Source organism: Capra hircus, chromosome 2, assembly GCF_001704415.2.
Source record: "Capra hircus breed San Clemente chromosome 2, ASM170441v1, whole genome shotgun sequence".
Taxonomy (NCBI): domain Eukaryota; kingdom Metazoa; phylum Chordata; class Mammalia; order Artiodactyla; family Bovidae; genus Capra; species Capra hircus.
Genome location: NC_030809.1, coordinates 79,493,602 through 79,515,056, shown reverse-complemented (window position 1 = coordinate 79,515,056; position 21,455 = coordinate 79,493,602). Strand labels below are relative to the sequence as shown.

At 36.5% G+C, this 21,455-nt stretch overlaps 1 protein-coding gene across 1 annotated transcript in view; it reads left to right on the top strand.

Moving 5' to 3' along the window:
• LRP1B (LDL receptor related protein 1B) overlaps positions 1-21,455 on the top strand; it is a 2,198,408-nt gene that overhangs the window by 2,128,724 nt on the left and 48,229 nt on the right. Inside the window, 2 exon segments of the mRNA XM_018062463.1 lie at positions 15,211-15,385; positions 19,986-20,090. Coding sequence (XP_017917952.1) covers positions 15,211-15,385; positions 19,986-20,090 — 280 coding nt within the window.

Below are 21,455 nucleotides of genomic sequence, written 5' to 3'. Positions count from 1 at the left end.
AAAGATGGACTCCCCAGGTCGGTAGGTGCCCAATATGCTACTGGCGATCAGTGGAGAAATAAATCCAGAAAGAATGAAGGGATGGAGCCAAAGCAAAAACAATACCCAGTTGCGGATGTGACTGGTAATAGAAGCAAGGTCCACTGATGTAAAGAGCAATATTGCATAGGAACCTGGAATGTTAGGTCCATGAATCAAAATAAATTAGAAGTGGTCAGACAGGAGATGACAGGAGTGAACATTGACTTTCTAAGAATCAGTGAACTAAAATGGACTTGAATGGGTGAATTTAACTCAATGACCATTATATCTACTACTGTGGGCAGGAATCCCTTAGAAGAAATGGAGTAGCCATTATGGTCAACAAAAGAGTCCAAAAGACCGTACTTGGATGCAATCTCAAAAATGACAGAATGATCTCTGTCCGTTTTCAAGGCAAACCATTCAATATCACGGTAATCCAAGTCTATGCCCCGACCAGTAACGGTGAAGAAGCTGAAGTTGAACAGTTCTATGAAGACCTACAAGACCTTCTAAAATTAACACCCAAAATAGATGTCCTTTTCATTATAGGGGACTGGAATGAAAAAGTATGAAGTCAAGAAACACCTGGAGTAACAGGCAAATTTGGCTTTGGAGTATAGAATGAAGCAGGGCAAAGGTTAAGAAAGTTCTGCCAAGAGAACACACTGGTCATAGCAAATACCCTCTTCCAACAACACAAGAGAAGACTCTACACATGGACATCACCAGATGGTTGACACCAAAATCAGGTTGATTATATTCTTTCCAGCCAAAGGTAGAGAAGCTCTATACAGTCAGCAAAAACAAGATTGGGAACTGAGTGTGGCTCAGATCATGAACTCCTTATTGCCAAATTCAGACTGAAATTGAAGAAAGTGGAGAAACCCCTAGACCATTCAGGTATGATCTAAATCAAATCCCTTATGACTATACAGTGGAAGTGAGAAATAGATTTAAGGGACTAGATCTGATAGATAGAGTGCCTGATGACATTGTACAGGAGACAGAAATCAAGACCATCCCCAAGAAAAAGAAATGCAAAAAGACAAAATGGCTTTCTGAGGAGGCTTTACAAATAGCTGTGAAAAGGAGAGAAGTGAAAAGCAAAGGAGAAAAGGAAAGATATACCATTTGAATGCAGAGTTCCAAAGGACAGCAAGGAGAGATAAGAGAGCCTTCCTCAGCAATCAATGCAAAGAAATAGAGGGAAACAATAGAATGGGAAAGACTAGAGATCTCTTCAAGAAAATTAGAGATACCAAGGGAACATTTCCTGCAAAGATGAGCTTGATAAAGGACAGAAATGGTATGGACCTAACAGAAGCAGAAGATATTAGAAGAGGTGGCAAGGATACACAGAAGAACTGTACAAAAAAAGATCTTCATGACCCAGATAATCATGATGGTGTGATCATTCACCTAGAGCCAGACATAATGAAATGTGAAGTCAAGTCGGCCTTAGAAAGCATCACTATGAACAAAGCTAGTGGAGGTGATGGAATACCAGTTGAGCTATTTCAAGTCCTGAAAGATGATGCTGTGAAAGTGCTGCACTCAATATGCCAGCAAATTTGGAAAACTCAGCAGTGGCCACAGAACTGGAAAAGGTCAGTTTTCATTCCAATCCCAAAGAAAGGCAATGCCAAAGAATGCTCAAACTACCGCACAATTGCACTCATCTCACACACTAGTAAAATAATGCTCAAAATTCTCCAAGCCAGGCTTCAGCAATATGTGATCTGCAAACTTCCAGATGTTTAAGCTTGTTTTAGAAAAGGCAGAGGAACCAGAGATCAAATTGCCCACATCCGCAGGGTCATCGAAAAAGCAAGAGAATTCCAGAAAAAAATCTATTTCTGCTTTATTGACTATGCCAAAGCCTTTGACTGTGTGGATCACAGTAAACTGTGGAAAATTCTTCAAGAGATGGGAATACCAGACCACCTGACCTGCCTCTTGAGAAACCTGGATGCAGGTCAGGAAGCAACAGTTAGAACTGGACATGGAACAACAGACTGGTTCCAAATAGGAAAAGGAGTACATCAAGGCTGTATATTGTCACCCTGCTTATTTAACTTATATGCCGAATACATCAATAGAAACGCTGGGCTGGAAGAAGCACAAGCTGGAATCACGATTGCCGGGAGAAACATCAATAACCTCAGATATGCAGATGACACCTCCCTTATGGGAGAAAGTGAAGAGGAAGTAGAGCCTCTTGATGAAAGTGAAGAAGTAGAGTGAAAAAGTTGGCTTAAGGCTCAACATTCAGAAAACGAAGATCATGGCATCTGGTCCCATCACTTCATGGGAAATAGATGGAGAAACAGTGGCTGTCTTTTTTTTTTTTTTTTTTTTTTATGACGTCCAAAATCACTGCAGATGGTGATTGCAGCCATGCAATTAAAAGACACTTACCCCTTGGAAGGAAAGTTATGACCATCTAGACGGCATTTAAAAAGTAGAGACATTACTTTGCCAACAAAGGTCCATCTAGTCAGGATTATGGTTTTTCCAGTAGTCATGTATGGATGTGAGAGTTGGACTATAAAGAAAGCTGAGCACTGAAGAATTGATGCTTTTGAACTGTGGTATTGGAGAAGACTCTTGAGAATCCCTTGGACTGCAAGGATCCAACCAGTCCATCCTAAAGGAGATTAGTCCTGGGTGTTCATTGGAAGGACTGATGTTGAAGCTGAAACTCCAATACTTTGCCCACCTGATGCGAAGAGCTTACTTATTTGAAAAAATCCTGATGCTGGAAGGGATTGAGGGCAGACGGAGAAGGGGACCACAGAGGATGAGATGGTTGGATGGCATTACTTACTCGATGCACATGGGTTTCGGTGAATTCCGGGAATTGGTGTTGGACAGTGAGGCCTGGCCTGCTGTGATTCATGGGGTTGCAAAGAATCTTACACGACTGAGTGACTGAACTGGACTGATGACTGTAGTTAGCTACTGTTGCAAGTCAGCTTGCTTTCAAGTCTCAAATGATTCTCTTCCACGTTATAGTTATTTGCTCAAAGCTTCTGTAGCTGGATTGCTTTAAAAATAGAGAGATATTTAACCCAGAACATCCTTTATAAATAAAAGCTGTTTAGATTTTACCTGAAAACAAATCATTGCCGTGAGTTTTATGAGTTAATTTTCGATTATTGCTAAAATTATTGACTCCACCTTTATTTATTTATTTACCTATTTATTTATTTATGGCTTGCTAGGTCTTTGTTGCTGCCAGGCTTATCCCTAGCTGCAGCAGGCAGGGGCTACTTTCAGTTGTGGTGCATAGAGTTCTCATTGCAGTGGCTTCTCTTGCTGTGGACATGGGCTCTAAGGTACACTGGGCTTCAGTAGTTATGGCATGTGGACTTGGTAGTTGAGGCTCTTGCACTTGAGAGCACAGGCTGAATAGCTGTGGCACATGGGCTTGGTTGCTCCATGGCATGTGAAAGCTTCCTGGATCAGGGATCAAACCCTTGTCTCCTACATTGGCAGGCAGATTCTTTATCACTGAGTCACCAGGGAAACCCCAATCATTGTTAATATGCATTTTGAAAGAGCAGCCTGTTGAAAATTTAAATACTGCCACTTTTAAAATCCCTCCCCATATGTCTCACTCATATCAAAGTTTTTTTTTTTTTTTAATCATCTTGCTGAATTTTACATTTTCCTTTTACCAGGATACTTAGAGATGACACTATTTGCTCAGGATAGATCTTACTCTTTAAATTTTTGCAGTTTTCTCTATAAAATATTTGGGATATATTTCTATTATTAGTAATACATTAGAAAATGCTAATTTTCTGAGGCATGCTTTCCTGATGAAAATGTATCAGCTCTAATCAGAGTTTTGCCCACATTTTTCCCTAGTGAATGTTTAATTGGCATACCTGGATTCAATGTTTGCCTACTTTATTAAATTCAGTTCTGAAATCAGAAGATATATTTAGGACTATGTTGTAAGTTTAATTATTAAAATACCTCTGGCTGTGTAAAACACTGGAGGAATGTGAAAAAGAATATTCTAGTAGTTTTAAATTTGTTTTTGTTTCTTAATATAATACTTTAAAGAAAACAATCATAAAATTCTAAGCAAATTATACAAGTTACTTTATCTTTTTGCTCCTAAAGCATGATAGGTGAAAAACTGACTTCATGGAAAAAAGGCCAGCATCACTTTTGTTAACATTTTTAAGAATCTGAAAACTTCTAGAAAACCTTCCAAATATTTTCATCCTAAATTAACTAAATTAGATATCAATAAATGCTGACACTTGGGAATGTCTTACTTTGTGATTTCTTGACTGTTATTTTGGTTTCCTATTTGTCTGGACTAGCTCAGAGCTGATCCTGCCTGATATTGAATATATCCCATGGATAATTAAGTGTTCCCTTCAAGTAGAAGTTTAGTGCTGTACACCGATTACCAATGGCTAGAGATGCATGTATTCACTGGGTTAGGATGGGAGGCTGAGACTGACATGTGAAATGTGAATATTTGGATGAGGCATAGGCACCCAGATTGAGTTTCTGAACTCTAATTTTGCAGATCTGGATGGCATCAGGAAACTCTCCTGGGCTTGCCCCGACATCATCTATTAGCTTTCGGACTGGTGGTTAGACCCTCAGATATCTATGTAGATGGAGGCTTGTTCAGTTTTAGACACGTGTAAGGAAAAGAAAACATTGAAGGTTTTCAAAATTACTTTCTGTATTTTTTTTTCCTGAGTGTGAGTAATTGAATAACAAAAATAAGAGTTTATTTTATAGTTTATTCTCTTATTTCGGTTTGAATTTTAGTTCTCTCACTTTTCCTTGTGTCATCTTTGGCAAGTTGCTTAACCTGTTTTTGCCTCAGTGTGATTACCTATACAATGAGGATAATACCATGTTATCAGACTAAACAAACACATGTGCCTGGCATGTAGAAAACAACTAAAAATGGGCATTTATTATCATTGTAATTGTCATTTCCGTAATTTTGCTCAAAATAGGCTCTCATTGGCCCTTTGGAATCAAGGGCATTTTTGAGGATAGACTGCTGAGGAGGAAATCATGACACAGTCTCAGGAGTGTTTAGAAATACTGACTCTGTTCATAGATGACCAAAGGGCATTTTGCAGAAGTTAGTCAGGTAACTCAGATGAGGTCACATTGTTAGCCAGAAGAAGGGCTGAATTTAACCTCCAAGTCCTTCACATTTTGGTCTTGATTAAATTTCTTCTTTCTTTTCATTATATCACTGTAGTGGAACTATTCATCAGAAGTTTACAAAATACCATTATTGGCTCTTCTGGAAAATTTTCTGCCTTTATACATATGTGAAAGCAACTACAAACCTCCCCATATGGAAAATATTAGCCAAATTCATGCAATCTACTGCTCCTGGGACACAATTATATAATGGTGAAAGTGGAGTGTGCATTGCCCTAAAACTGGAACTCAGTTAATAGAATGCCTGGATTGTGAAAGTAATTCCATCTTACTTTTAATTTATTACGTGTATGTGTATGGTCCTAAATTATCAAATACTTATTTAAGTTGTGAATCTTAACACCAATTCACAGAACACTTTTTGAAAGGTCAGATAAAAATTCAGTGATGTAAGACAACTGATGTACATACCCTGGATTGTATAATTTAGTCTCCCCTGTATAGCCATCTTGTATTACCAGTTAAAGACTCTCCAGATTCCCCATTATTCTTATTGAGTATCCTCAGCTCCTGTTTAGGTGGTATATTTTGATTTGGTTTTCCTCTCTTTAAATAAATTTCACACTTCACTAACTATTACAATGTGAATAGCCCAGGTGCAAATATGAGTTAATAGCTAAATGGTTTTCACAACTACTTTCCAATAGAAAGAAATATTTGGGAAAGAAGTTAAATGCAGCTAGATATTTTAAAGACATCTGGCTCTCCTTGAATATTCATAAACCTGTATATATACTCACACATGCATATATTTTATGCAGTCTATTAAGATATTGTAAAAGTATTAAAGGAAGAAGTATCTCATATTTCTGGTTGCTTAAAAAGGAAAAAGAAAAAGAGACAGAGTACAATAATGATCTCCCTTGAAAATTATTCCATTTCTATTGCAGAAAATAGCCATTCTCTTATCCTTCAGTTACTATCTACCTAATTACCATGTGAATACTCTGTAATTGTATATCCACCGTTGTCCTTTAGATTGCATGATTGTGTTTGGCGCTACAGTGCAGTTCTTAGAGTAATTATCCTACAGAGGTTATAAGAATTTTTATATTGTGAATATAAAGTGTTATTATATAATTTCATGGTAATCTCTACTTTCTTAGCACAGATTAATTACATTTCATTATTTCTCCTTCTTACTATATGCAGAAATCTCAATTGTTACGCCATTCAGGTCAATAAAATGATTAAAACTTATGAGCTGGAATGTTCCAAACTAAGGAAGATTTCGTTGGTAGTAATTTCTGTAGGCTGTTGCCACAGTAGACATTATTCAGATCAGTCTTAGTAGCTTTTTAATTCCTGTTGTAACCTCACAGTACAGTTCTTCTGTGTATTCTTGCCACCTCTTCTTAATATCTTCTGTTTCTGTTAGGTCCATACCATTTCTGTCCTTTATCAAGCCCATCTTTGCATCAAATGTTCCCTTGGTATCTCTAATTTTCTTGAAGAGATCTCTAGTCTTTCCCATTCTGTTCTTTTCCTCTATTTCTTTGCATTGATTGCTGAAGAAGGCTTTCTTATCTCTTCTTGCTATTCTCTGGAACTCTGCATTCAGATGCTTATATCTTTCCTTTTCGCCTCTCTTCTTTTCACAGCTATTTGTAAGGCCTCCCCAGACAGCCATTTTGCTTTTCTGCATTTCTTTTCCGTGGGAATGGTCTTGCTCGCTGTCTCCTGTACAATGTCATGAACCTCATTCCATAGTTCATCAGGCACTCTATCTATCAGATCTAGGCCCTTAAATCTATTTCTCACTTCCACTGTATAATCATAAGGGATTTGATTTAGGTCATACCTGAATGGTCTAGCGGTTTTCCCTACTTTCTTCAATTAGAGTCTGAATTGGTAATAAGGAGTTCATGATCTGAGCCACAGTCAGCTCCTGGTCTTGTTTTTGTGGACTGTATAGAGCTTCTCCATCTTTGGCTGCAAATAATATAATCAATCTGATTACGGTGTTGACCATATGATGATGTCCATGTGTAGAATCATCTCTTGTGTTGTTGGAAGAGAGTGTTTGCTATGACCAGTGCATTTTCTCTATCAGTCTTTGCCCTGCTTCATTCCGCATTCCAAGGCCAAAGTTGCCTGTTACTCCAGGTGTTTCTTGACTTCCTACTTTTTCATTGCAGTCCCCTATAATGAAAAGGACATCTTTTGGGGGTGTTAGTTCTAAAAGGTCTTGTAGGTCTTCATAAAACTGTTCAACTTCAACTTCTTCAGCGTTACTGGTTGGGGCATAGACTTGGATAACTGTGATATTGAATGGTTTGCCTTGGAGACAAACAGAGATCATTCTGTTGTTTTTGAGATTGCATCCAAGTACTGCATTTTGGATTCTTTTGTTGACCATGATGGCTACTCCATTTCTTCTGAGGGATTCCTGCCCTCAGTAGTAGATATAATGGTCATTGAGTTAAATTCACCCATTCCAGTCCATTTTAGTTCACTAATTCCTAGAATGTCGACATTCACTCTTGCCATCTCTTGTTTGATCACTTCCAATTTGCCTTGATTCATGGACCTGACATTCCAGGTTCCGGCATCCGGTCCCATCACTTCATGGGTAATAGATGGGGAAACAATGGAAACAGTGTTAGACTTTATTTTGGGGGGCTCCAAAATCACTGCAGATGGTGACTGCAGCCATGAAATTAAAAGACGCTTACTCCTTGGAAGAAAAGTTAGGACCAACCTAGATAGTATATTCAAAAGCAGAGACATTACTTTGCCAACTAAGTTCCGTCTAGTCAAGGCTATGGTTTTTCCTGTGGTCATGTATGGATGTGAGAGTTGGACTGTGAAGAAGGCAGAGAACGGAAGAATTGATGCTTTTGAACTGTGGTGTTGGAGAAGATTCTTGAGAGTCCCTTGGATTGCAAGGAGATCCAACCAGTCCATTCTGAAGGAGATCAGTCCTGGGGTTTCTTTGGAAGGAATGATGCTAAAGCTGAAGCTCCAGTACTTTGGCCACCTCATGTGAAGAGTTGACTCATTGGAAAAGATTCTGATGCTTGGAGGGATTGAGGGCAGGAGGAGAAGGGGATGACAGAGGATGAGATGGCTGGATGGCATCACTGACTTGATGGACGTGAATCTGAGTGAACTCCGGGAGTTGGTGATGGTCAGGGAGGCCTGGCGTGCTGTGATTCATGGGGTCACAAAGAGTCTGAGTTAAATTCACCCATTCCAGTCCATTTTAGTTCACTGATTCATAGAATGTCGACATTCACTCGACGACTGAATGACTGAGTGACACGACTGAGTGACTGAACGGAACTCAAACTCACAGTTGGGTTGTCAACTCTCTGAGAGCTAATGTCCTGTCTTGTATTTCTGGATTTTTCTCTTTTTTTAATATAAATTTATTTATTTTAATTGGAGGTTACTTTACAATATTGTATTGGTTTTGCCATACATCAACATGAATCCGCCACTCACAACTCTCTATATACACTTAGTCACACACATATCCTCAGTAAATAATCAATTACACATCACCACTTCCATTTTATCAACATGGTGTTCAAAATTAGATCAATTATATTGTCCCACATGCTTTTCTTTCCATAAATTCCAGACTGCTGCTGTTAAATACATAAAGGCTAATCTGCATAGACTCTTATCTTCAACCTTTAATCTTCAACTCCTTCCCTATTTTATCCCCTTGAACAAAACATCTCTTCTCAGCTGTATTTTCTTTGAGCCTTTCTTCTTTTAGTTTGTTAAACTTTTTTTTTTACTTTCTCTCAGTTCCAATCATTATTAAGCTAAACATAAAATTTGAAGGAATAAAAGATGGTTGTTTTTGTAAGCAAGGTATATATGTGTGTGAGAGTGTGTGAGTGCATGTGTGTCTATCTGTCAGAAACTAGAAGATGATCCCTTTGTGGTACACCTTTGTGTTAACCAACTACCAACATTCCCAACTCTTTTATTCTTTGGGAGGAATTAAGTTTTATATTTGGATTTGTCTACTGATTCATAATCAGTAACATTTCACTTAATCAAAACTGAAATATGAAAAAAATGGGGAAGACTATGAAACTTCTGTAATAAATAATTGACAGAATGATAAATGAATCATTAATACAAATACTAATATATTTTAGTTAAGAAAATGAGTATCTATCTTATAAAAAGATTACTTTCAAAATGTTTTTAAAGTATTTTTGATGTTTAAAGTAATTAGCTGTATAAGGTAAGCAATTTCAGTGGTCTGGGATTTTAAAAAAAAAATTGTTTTTCCAGTTACAGCTTAACTCTCTCTGTTTCTGAGCTTGTCAAGAAAGACTCTTTAGAACGAAAGTGAACAATTGCATACCATAGGAGCCTTCTCATATAATATTCTTCTTTATACTTTGTTAAATTTCTGCTGGATTGGGAAGTGCTAAAGAAGTATTCCTTTTAGCAAATAAATAACTGAAGAGATAGAATTTAAATATGAGTGGTGCCAGTGGTAAAGAACCTGCCTGCTAATGCATGAGACACAAGAGACAGGGGTTTGATCCCTGCGTCGGGAAGATTCCCTGGAGGAGGAAATGGCAACACACTCTAGTATTCTTGCCCGGGAAATCCCATAGACGGAGAAACCTCAATGTCTACAGTCCATGGGGGCACAAAGAGTTGGACACAACTGAGTGACTGAACACCATGTAGTAATTATTTGAGAGTATATAGAGATAGGGGCTTCCTAGTTATTGTTATTAGTTCAGCTAATAAAGAATCCACCCGCAATGTAGGATACTCCACTTTGGTTCCTGGAGAAGGGATAGACTACCCACTCCAATATTCCTGGGCTTCCCTTGTGGCTCAGCTGGTCAAGAATCCATCTGCAATGAGGGAGACCTGAGTTCGATCCCTGAGTCAGAAAGATCCCCTAGAGAAGGGAATGGCTACCCACTCCAGTATTCTGGCCTAAAGAATTCCATGGACTGTATAGTCCATGAGGAGGCAAAGAGTTGGACAAAACTGAGTGACTTTCACTTTCAGAGATGGGACACTGATAAAAATACAACGTATATTTCTGCAAGTTTTACACAGATGCTTGTAATTCAAAGTGGATTATGACTGAAAAGAGAATGAGAGAGAAATTAGGTAGCTTTTCTTAGACTTAATATGCATTCCTATCATGATATTGAGACAATTCCTGAGAACATGAACTTTGGTTGAGTCACCCAATTTGGAAATAGAGAGCACCATCAGATGTTTTAAACTTTTTCCTGGGCTTACATACATCATGTTATGATTAAACTTGAAATAACAGAGTTTTTGAAGGAATTATTTTGACTTCCAACTTACAAGTACCCAATGCTTGTGTGATAATTTAAATATGACTTGCTGAAGTCTCCTATCAAGTAAGATCTACCTTCTCCTGTATTCAGAAATCTTGGGGTTGGAGTTGAATAAATAGGGAAGACTTTAAGAGAGAGAGAAAGGAAGGGAGGGAGAAAGAGAGAATGGGAGGGAGGGAGGAAGAAAGAAAGAGAGAGGTTCGAAGAAGGGGAGAACACAAGGAAGAGTGGAAGAGGAAGGAGGAAAGTGGGAGGGAGGGAGAGAATGTACATTCAAAGTGTTGGGCCCTACAATGCTAACAGAGGCAGAGAACAGCCCAGCAGACATGTAATTCAACATCTTCAATATGCTCCGCATCTTAAGCCTAATAATGGGAGATAGAAAACTTTCATAGGAAAATGTTAGGAAGCAACTCTGGCCAGGCTAGAATACAGTGAGCAAATCTCCGCCCTTAAACTTCAATTTTGCATAGAGTGCTAAACACATAAACTGGGAAAAAATGAAATGTCTTCCATTTGAATATCTGTAGAGAAAGGGTTCTGAGTCTAAAATTATTTCTGCCTTATTCAGAGGGAAAACATGGCATGGCTTAACGGTATGCAATTTATAATTATTTAACTGTATATTCTAATACCTGTTTACAATTTTATCTTAAGCAAACATTTTTTTTTTTTTTACATTCTTTAGGTTACATTTTTAGGCCTTGAGGCCAGTCAGTAGCATTGAATAATGTGCAGCTGACGGGCTTCAAAATATATTAAAAACATTAGAGAATGGAGAGTTTCCTTTAAAACATAAAAAACAAACTATGAATTCCTTTTAAAAATATTATCTGTAAAGAGAAAACCTGTTAGCCTAGTTAGCAAACTAAACAGAATTTATAAAATATTCTTATTGTAGCTTATATGCCATTAGATTTAAAAAGAAATCTTTCTGTAGAAGCATAATATACATAGAAATGTTTAAAATCACAAGTATACAATTCAATAAATTATCCCCAGGTGTACACATCAGTGTAAACCAATGTTCAGGTAAAGAATGAGCATTATTATTATCTCAAGTGCTCCCTGATGTTCTTCATCACTATCCCTTTCTCTTCAAAATAACTCCTTTTTGACTCTTAAAACCACAGATTAGTTTTGTCTTTTGAACTTTACATAAATAAAAACATACTATATGTATTTTCTGTCCATTTTTTCCTATTATTTTCATGAGATTCTTGCATATTGTTGCTTATAACTAATGTTTTCATTTATCTATTTCCATATATTCGTCTTATAATGGATATTTAGATTAGTTTTTAGCTTTTGCCTATTTCTAAAAAGGTTTTTGTGCGTATTGTGGACATGTTTTGTGCACATGTGCATGCTTTTCTCTTGCATATACAGTGTATTAAAAGTAAAACTGCTAGGTCATAAAGTGTCGGTATGTTCAAATTTGAGGCTTCCCTGGTGGCTCAGCAGTAAAGACTCCACCTGCAATGCAGGAGACGGGGGTTCAATCCCTGGATTGGGAAAGATCCCATGGAGGAGGGCAGGGCAACCCACTCCATTATTCTTGTCTGGAAAATCCCATGGACAGAGGAGCCTGGCGGATCACAGTCCGTAGGATCGCCAAGAGTCAGAGGCAACTGAACACAGCACACACACAGCATGTTCAAATTTAATTGTTGCTTAGTTGCTAAATTGCATCTGACTCTTTGCAACCCCATGGACTGTAACCTGCCAGGCTCCTCTGTCCATGGGATTTCCCAGGCAAGAATACTGGAGTGGGTGGCCATTTCCTTCTCCACGGGATCTGCCCAACCCAGGGATCAAACCTGTGTCTCTTACTTGGCAGGCAGATTCTTGACCACTGAGCCACAAGGGAACTGCTCAAATTTAATATAATTGATACTTTCAATTATTTCCCAAATCAACTGAACCAATTTATATTCCCACTACTAGTGCTATGAGAGTTTTTGCCATTAGTCATCAATTTGGTGGAAGTACAAAGGTATTTCTTTGATGTATTAATTTGTATTTCCTTGAATATTAATGAGTTGTGTATATTCTCACATCTTTATGTTCTCAGTCTAAACCAGATTTAATTTATTATCCACAATTACTTTTAATTAGTAAACTGTAGGTAAGTTTTTAACTTTGACCTTTAGCACCCAAAAGTGCTAAATAAGCGCAAGATAAGTGCAAACAGACTGTTACTTGCTACAGTATGGTATAGTGCAATCATCAACCCTCAGGATGTTAACTCAACTTTTCCTAGTTTCTTAAGTCTTCTCAATGAAGTGATTTTAAAAACAATGTGGTTCAAAATGTTAGGTTAAAATTATATTCTAATTAGGGCTCCCAAAGTTAGTCAAGAAATAAGCTATTTCAATAAAATCAAATCTATTTACAACTTAGACAATGTAGTCCCTTTGCTACTCAGTAAAATTATTTTCACATTTCTTACATTCCCTAGTTCCCAAATTCTGTTTACTCATCTGATCTGATGGGTTTCACCCGGGCCTCAAATCTGATCTAGAATTTAGAATTCAGGAGTGGTAGTGGATGAAAGGAAAAGAAACCAGAATCTACATTTGCAAGTCAGTCACCTACATGAATCTGATGAATTATCCATTGTGGAAAAAACCTCATACTATGAAAATCTTGGAAAGATACATCAGCTGTTTTCTATATCCCATCAGAAAAAATGAACCAGGACCAATGGATGAAATTTAAAGCAATTAGAGACAATATTAAAAGAGTTCTCTGTCAATAAGTTGTATCTAGCAAACTGACTAACGAAAATTGCTCTTTAGAGATTTCTGCATAGTAGATTGTATTAGATGATTATATAGGCTACTGTTAGTACATTCTTCACAAATATTAATAAAAACAGAATTTGCGTTGTGTACATTATCTATCTGCCAAGCCTAGAACAACTACAAATAGACATCATAATGGACAGACATAAACATTGACTTAATTTTTAGATCTTTATGTCTCTCATTCTTTGAAAGTGCTTCTTTTCTTAAACATAGCCAAGACCCTTAGTAATAAACTTAAGCTTTGAATCTCAATGAGGGTACTTGGCATAATGCAACAGCAAGCATAAGAATGCTTGAAATAAATTTCCATAAATATGAAGCAAGCCTGTTAATTTCTGTCTGATTTAATAAAAGGCTAGATAAATATACAAGAATGAAAGTTATAAATTATATTTTACCTTTTTTACCCACAACAGTCATCTTACAGCAGATTAAAGTTTATAAATTGTGATTTTTACCTCATCTAATCACACCTAATATTGCTTCACAATTAGATAACTATAAGGAAATTGCAGCTTCAAACACTAGGTCTGCGATCAATTCAGTAAGTTCTTCTGCTTAAGATTACTTGTATTAATACTATAAATTTCAATATTGTGAATGTGATAAATTAAAAAATATTGATGTGTCAATATACATATAGACTTGTTTGTTTTTCAGAAGACTGAGGCAAAATGTCTAATTGCAAAGTCAATATGGTTCTTAGTAAATGGTCTCTTTTTATTACTGATGTTCAAGAGATATGGAAATATTTGAAGAATTCTTCCTTTGTAGTTGAAAAAATTGTCTGAAGTGCTCAGTAGGAAACACCTTACAAAGCAAAGGGTTCAGACTGCATGGAGGTTTTCCCTCTGACTGACGAGACTCCAGGTTCTCACCTGGGAGGAGGAAATGGCGTAGACTTCTGTTATCACTTTCTACCCATGATGGATCTGTTAGTCTTCCAGTCCACGTTTCTGCTGGGGCTCCATGAGAGGCACATCTTCTATCTGCTTGCCTGCTCAGGTGTTTGGAAACACTGGCTGTTCTGGTTCATGTGGTGGTGGTGGTGGTTTAGTCTCTAAGTCATGTCTGACTTTTGCTGACCCCATGGGCTGTAGCCCACCAGGCTCCTCTGTCCATGGGATTCTCCAGGCAAGAATACTGGAGTGGGTTGTCATCCTCCTCCAGGGGATCTTCCTTACCCTGATATTGAATCTGGGTCTCCTGGCTCATGTAGAGAGAGGCTTCTTTCCACTCCACCAGAGGCTATCGAAGGAGTAAGAGTCCCATACTTACTCTGTTCTTCAGATGAAAAGAGATGTAAGGAGGAACAAAGATAGATGACATATAAAGAAATCTTGAGGATTTATGTTCATTCCAGAATAACAGAAATATTGCTTCTTAGAAGGAAAGCTGAAGAAACATGGGAACTTAAATTTTAAAATTCAGGACTAATAGAGTTTTTCAGTTAGTATTATATCAATATAACTAATATTATATTATATCTATTATATCAATACAACTTATATTGATATAATATATCAATATAACTCTTAGCAAGATGAAATGATGGCAAACTCAGGCCAAAAGAAGAATCAATGGTATTCTTAAAGAAATCTGGTTACATGTAATTACAAGTTGCTCTTGCAAATTAATCTACTTATCCATTGACCATTTTGAAATATTAAGTAAAATGGTAACATTTATTGTGACTCAAGAAAAATATCGTGTAGGATTTCCCTGGTGGTGCAGACTCTATGCTTCCCTTGCAAGGAACCCCTGATTGTAGAAATTCCAGTGTGGGGAAAAAAAAAAAAAGAAAGAAAGAAAAATACTTTGTAACACAATTTTATTTCTATGTTGTTCATTCTTTCTAGATGTGTGTCATCACTACTGTGTGAATTCTGAATCCTGTACCATTGGAGATGATGGAAGTGTGGAATGTGTCTGTCCAATACGCTATGAAGGATCAAAATGTGAAATTGACAAATGTATAAGGTGCCATGGGGGACATTGCATTATAAATAAAGACAGTGAAGATATATCTTGCAAGTAAGTAGACAGCTAACTTAATTTATAAAAGCATTTGAACCCAAAAGGACATTAACATTCTGGCAAAAAACAATGAGAACATTGTAAATTATTGTTTTTTAATTAAGTTTTTAATTGGAGGATAATTGCTTTACAGTATTTTGCTGTTCTCCGTCAAATATAAACATGAATCAGAAATTCAATATGGCAAGTGTTCCATTATCTCTTTCCTTTTTTTTTTTTTTTCCTACAAAGAGAGTTCAATTCATTTTGATTAAACCAAAACTTATTCAAAAAGTGTTAATGTACTTCTGGAAAACATGAACACTTATCGTGCAATAATATGGTCAGATCATTCCCTGTACAGAATATTCCTAATAGTAAGCAAGCACAAGTGAAATGCAACATACCTTCAAAAAGCTTACGTAATATTTCTAAATTAGAATAGCTCGGACTTTTGTCTCATCATTATTATCAGTAATGATTATTTGCCTTTCTGATTTTACAAAGTGATCCTCTGGGAAAGGAACAAAAGACCTGTCAAATGGAAACAAAATTTAATCTTTTTATCTGACTTGGAAAATTATGGTTAAAAATAAGTAGAAGGAATGATGCTTCCTAGGAAGCCACTACGATTAAGACATCCAATTACATTTTTGTTGCACTGCCTTTTGCTCTTTGGCTTTGAGATCAAGTGAATGGAAGACAGAACTTTGCAGCTAAAGAGTGGCATTCAGTTTCTGTCATGAAACAGATTTATGCCGCAGAGGTTAGAGACCAATTCTCACTCTGAACTTCTTTTCACAACCTTTTAAAAGAAGGGCTTATAAATGATTGAGCTCTATCCTTTGCCCTGTGTGTGTGTGTTAGTCATGTCCGACTCTTTTTGACCCCATGGACTGTAGCCCACCAGGCTCCGCTATACATGGGGTTCTCCAGGCAAGAATACTGGAGTGGGTTGCCATTTCCTTCTCCAGTCATTTGCCCTAGGACTATAATAAATGAGAATAAGTGATAGAAAAGCACACCTTAAAATGTTCACGCCACAGCTTCCACTAAGACGGCCTCTGCGAGGGTGCCAGCCCTGAGTTCTGTTACTCTGCCAAATAAAGTCCAATAAAATTTTATTACAGACATCATCAGTATTTTTTTCTTTTTTATTTACTCTCATTTTAGAATTAATCTATGTATGATCTGTTATCATTATAAATGACATTTCCTCAAGCCCTCAAATTGGGTCATTTGAAAGTACATTATTTTTCAACTAAAGTCATTGAAAAATATGACTAATTATAATACATGCCTTTGATAAGTACATAAAAGTAAAATACATTTTTATTTAAACTGTCAAAATCATGTTTGCTCATTAAATTCATCAGTTCTTTGTGATGAAACTTGAGCATGGCAGAACTTGATTTCAGTTAGTGAGCATACATCTTTCTTTATGGCCAGTGTACCATGTCAGGAATGCCCTGTAGAATATTCTTTACAACCCCATTTCATTCACCCAGGAAATTGTGGACTATTGTGTAAGAGAAGCTGAGAGGCATAGTTTCCAACCCAGTTTATCTTGGAGAAGCACATGCAGAGACACATACTGTTTCCATCACACAGGTCAGTTCCATGTGAGGAAGGAAGAATTGGATTCTAAGGGCCCTCACTATTGCCTACTGTACAGACAATATTGGCTTAACCAACCTAGAAACACTGGAACCCATAACCTGAGTAGACTTTTGAGGTTCCACATTACAGTTCCTGACTTAAATATCTTTTTGGAAAACTATATGTAAGAATGGAAAAATAACATTTGCTAGCAGTGAGTAGATAGTGAAAGTTTAAAAATAGGAGTATACTATTTGATTTATCAAATAGGCTATAATAACATGAATATGACAATGTAAACACGACTCCTTGTGTATCTTGAGACATTAGATAAGTTTGTTTTTATTTCTATGATACTTGTCATGCTAGCATTAAATAAAGCTTATAGGAATGTTGGGATTTCTATTTCATGGGTAAAGAACTGATACTAAAAATCACAACTGAGTTAAATTAAAGTTTTTATTTAAATGAGAAAAATTCAAGCTGCATGTGTATTTGTGATTCCAAATACTGATGTGTTCCTAATGCCAAGCCTATGAGCTGTCAGCTACAGTAGAAAATAGATACTCTGTCAAATATAATGAGTATAAGCTTTAAAACAGAACTAATTGTGTATTTTTCTCTCTTCCTTAGTAAATACTGATGAAGAAATGCTTGATCATAATTTTGAATAACCTAAATTATACCACTCTGATGTCAAATTGTTATGAGAATTCTTTCTGATCAATGGACAACTGCTAATTATAAATGGTGCATGCATGGGTGTATCTGTGTAACATTCTAAGAAATTAAATTGTAATGAAAACTACATTAAAACATAAGCTGTACTATTTGATGTCCTACAATGATTTGGATAACTTATATTTCACATTTGAAATATCTGTCTTAAGTTTAGGATTCAAAGAAAACCTTTAGAAGGAGAACAGGGAAACATCTTTTATAACTCTTGGAAGCAGAAGTTTAAATGCAATCAATATATAGAATATTTTCTCTTTTAAATGATGATGTTTGGTGTATAGTTATCTTTTTGTGGAAAATTCTTTAATGTATAATGAGCTAATTTTTCTCTTTGATGTTATCCCTTTGATTGGACATGAAACTATAACTTTCTGTTCTTTGATTTTCAAGGAGGCTGGGCATGGAGAGCAAGGAAAAGTCTCCCAGTTCCATTGAACACATCAGACACCAATGCCATTAAAATGTATTTGCCTCACTTTGCTTCCATATTCAAATGCCTCTATAAATCATAAAGAATGTGATACTCTTTGTTAAATCTTTGAAACTTTAACCATTGCCTTCTTGCCCACATTTGTTTCTACTTTCATATATCTCCTTTTCCCATCTAGAACATAATTGACTCACTGCTTCTGTTCATCTTGAAAAGAACTGTGATATTTAAATCCATGTTCTTTTAAAAAAAATCTTTAAATCAAATTCCTGGGAAAGTATAAGCAGTTCAGTACATTTCCAGCAACCCTACCACTCACACTAGGTCAAATAAATATTAAGAGAATAAATAAACTATAAGATAGTGAATCAATTATTGCAAATATCTAACCTATCATTTGGGTTTCCCTTGTAGTTCAGCTGGTAAAGAATTGGCCTGCAATGCAAGAGACCCCCGTTTGATTCCTTGGGTCAGAAAGATCTCCTGGAGAAGGGATAGGCTACCCACTCCAGTGTTCTTGGGCTTGTCTTGTGGCTCACACGATAAAGAATCTGCCTGCAATGCAGGAGACATGGGTTCGATCCCTGGGTTGGGAAGATCCCTGGAAGAGGGCATGACAACCCTCTCCAGTATTCTTGCCTAGAGAATCGCCATGAACAGAGGAGACTGGCGTGCTACAGTCCAAGGGGTCGCAAAGAGTAGAACATGACTGAGCACCTAAGCACTCAACCTCCTTGGGCATTACCCTTTGATAGATGTGCTGCAGTAGACGTCTGTCATGAAGAGAAGCAAAGTGATCAGCCAATGATATTTCAGCCTGATTTTTTTTTATTGAGGTTATGTCCAGATTTATTGTGATACCATTGATTACTTCATAGCAATTAGTGCTGACATCATCTCATAACCAGAGTATTGACATGATCTGTTGGCCAACGCTGTTACCATACTTCTCATGGAAGAGGTTTCCTCAATAATTTGGAATGTCAATGCACTTTACTCTGTTCCCCCAACAATTTTCAATGTCCAGTCTAATGGTATTTATTTATTTAAAAATGCAACATGACAAGTGAGAAATTTCTGTACTTCTTCTATTCTTGTTATACTTTTTCTTTTCCATGTAGCAGTAGGCACAGTTTTTTATTCTTATCTCAGACAGGCAATGTACTGTAAGTTAGAATCATTTCCAAAATGTTTCCAAGAAAGCCTACCTCATTACTTTGTTGCCATATTGCATATCGTTCCTATAAAGTTACTGTTTATTTTTGCAGTGAATTGTTACCTTTTTTCCTTTAGCATTAAAAAGAGTTTGACATTAATTACTGTACATATTCAGGGATAAACAGTGGTATAAAAGTGACTACAGGATAGTTCTATACATACAGGCACAATGTGGAGTCTAAAACTCATAATAATTCTTTGGACCAGACTTTTCAGTTTAGAAGGGAGAGCTGAAGCATTTGCTTTCCAGAGTATTTGATAATGTGGTTTATAAATAGCAAAAAAAGTCACCAAACTCAAGTAGGATGAAAAGGAAATAAGATACTGATATCTCCCTAAAGTGTAAATGACAGATCCCAAGGTATATTTTTCACACCTGTATCTAACTATATTATGTTTTATAGTAAACAAATGGGTTGAAAATTTGAAAATTACCAAAAGAAAAATTCTATGTCATCATTCTGTTAAAAAAAATCTTTGCCTCCAGCAAGTCTTTTTGTAAACCTTTTAGCCAGCTGCTTCATTACTCTTCTATGATGAATATCCTCATCTATAGAGAATTTGTGTGAGCTTTCAACAACAATCATGCCAATAACAATGAGGGTTTTTTTTTTTTTTTCTCTGTTGCTGCAGCTGCACTAATGGAAAGATTGCCTCTAGCTGCCAGCTATGTGATGGTTACTGTTACAATGGAGGCACATGCCAGCTGGACCCAGAGACAAATGTACCTGTGTGTTTGTGAGTATTTTATAATACTGTGGACATTTTATAATATGACTTTAGATGTGCATGGAATCTCTGCTCTATTGTTCTCCATTCTTGGGGTAACATATTTTAAATGAATGTTTCATGGACATCTCTGATCAAGTATTGTTCCTCATTGTTCATGTACTACAGAACTTTCCCCTTCATTAATTTACTATTGATTTCATAAGGAAGAGATCATTCACTCCTTAGCATCATACCTATTTCAAAGATTCAGACATCTTCGAACTTGGAAATGCCTGTAAAAATGCTTCTAATTTAATTGACCTTATTTAGATATGTGAAACCCAGACATAATCATATTTATAAATGCTTTGGTACTTAGGGCCACTCTTTTCCAAGTACATAAGGTGTCTTTTCAAAAGTATAGTATTATTTGATATTTGTGTCAGATTTAGAGTGTTGTATTATGTAAACCTATTAAGCCCTTGTCTCTTTTGAAATACATCACATTGAATCTGGGTTTCTAAATCTTTGGAAAGTATTACAGATTCTCTACTCCTGAGAAAATCTGGAACTTAACATTTTTTTCTTTTCAAACACTTGATTATCCAGAGTGGAAAACTCAAAATAAGACTATTCCTCTTATGTGACTTCTATTTTGAATTTTATCACTGCTTAACCAGAAGGATGATGCCCACATAGGATTCAAACTGCATTCTGTTCCCCTCATTGTCAGAGTAGATTGTGATGATTGTATATGAGAAAGAAGTGAGCATACCTAAGAAAAACTGTGTTAATATGCTACTATTAATATCTCTGTATGAAATAAACTTGAAATATATTTGGAAAAAAAGTCAGACACTTGATTTAGCTGTATTTTACTGAAATTCTGCAGATGCTCTGTGGGGTTTAAAAGTCAGCGCTGTGACCAGAAAGAGAACCCCTGTGATCACTACTGTCAGAATGAGGGGATTTGCACTTTAACTGCGTTTAATGAGCCGAGATGCAAGTAGGTTTAACCTTCCATTTACCGCTAAGCTTTGTGTGACATCATTTCAGGCCACAGTCCGTTGGTTTAAATCATGAACATCCACATGCATTTCACAGTGTATACTTAATCTTGGGGTTCATCTGTGTCATACATACTTAACCTTTGCTTTGCTCATGTATGCACCATGGTCAGCTAGTGTCTAGAAAAATAATGGAGGGAATGAAAATACTTGTGGAATTGTCTCATAAAAATATGTTTGCTAGAATAGTGGCTTTTAATTAGACAAGCACAGAGCAGGTGTTTCTAGACTCTTACTATACTAGATGCTATATTTGGAAAAGTGGCTTTTATTTAGTAACTTTTTTATTTCAAGCAGTGATGACACACATTGTTTTGGTTCTTAA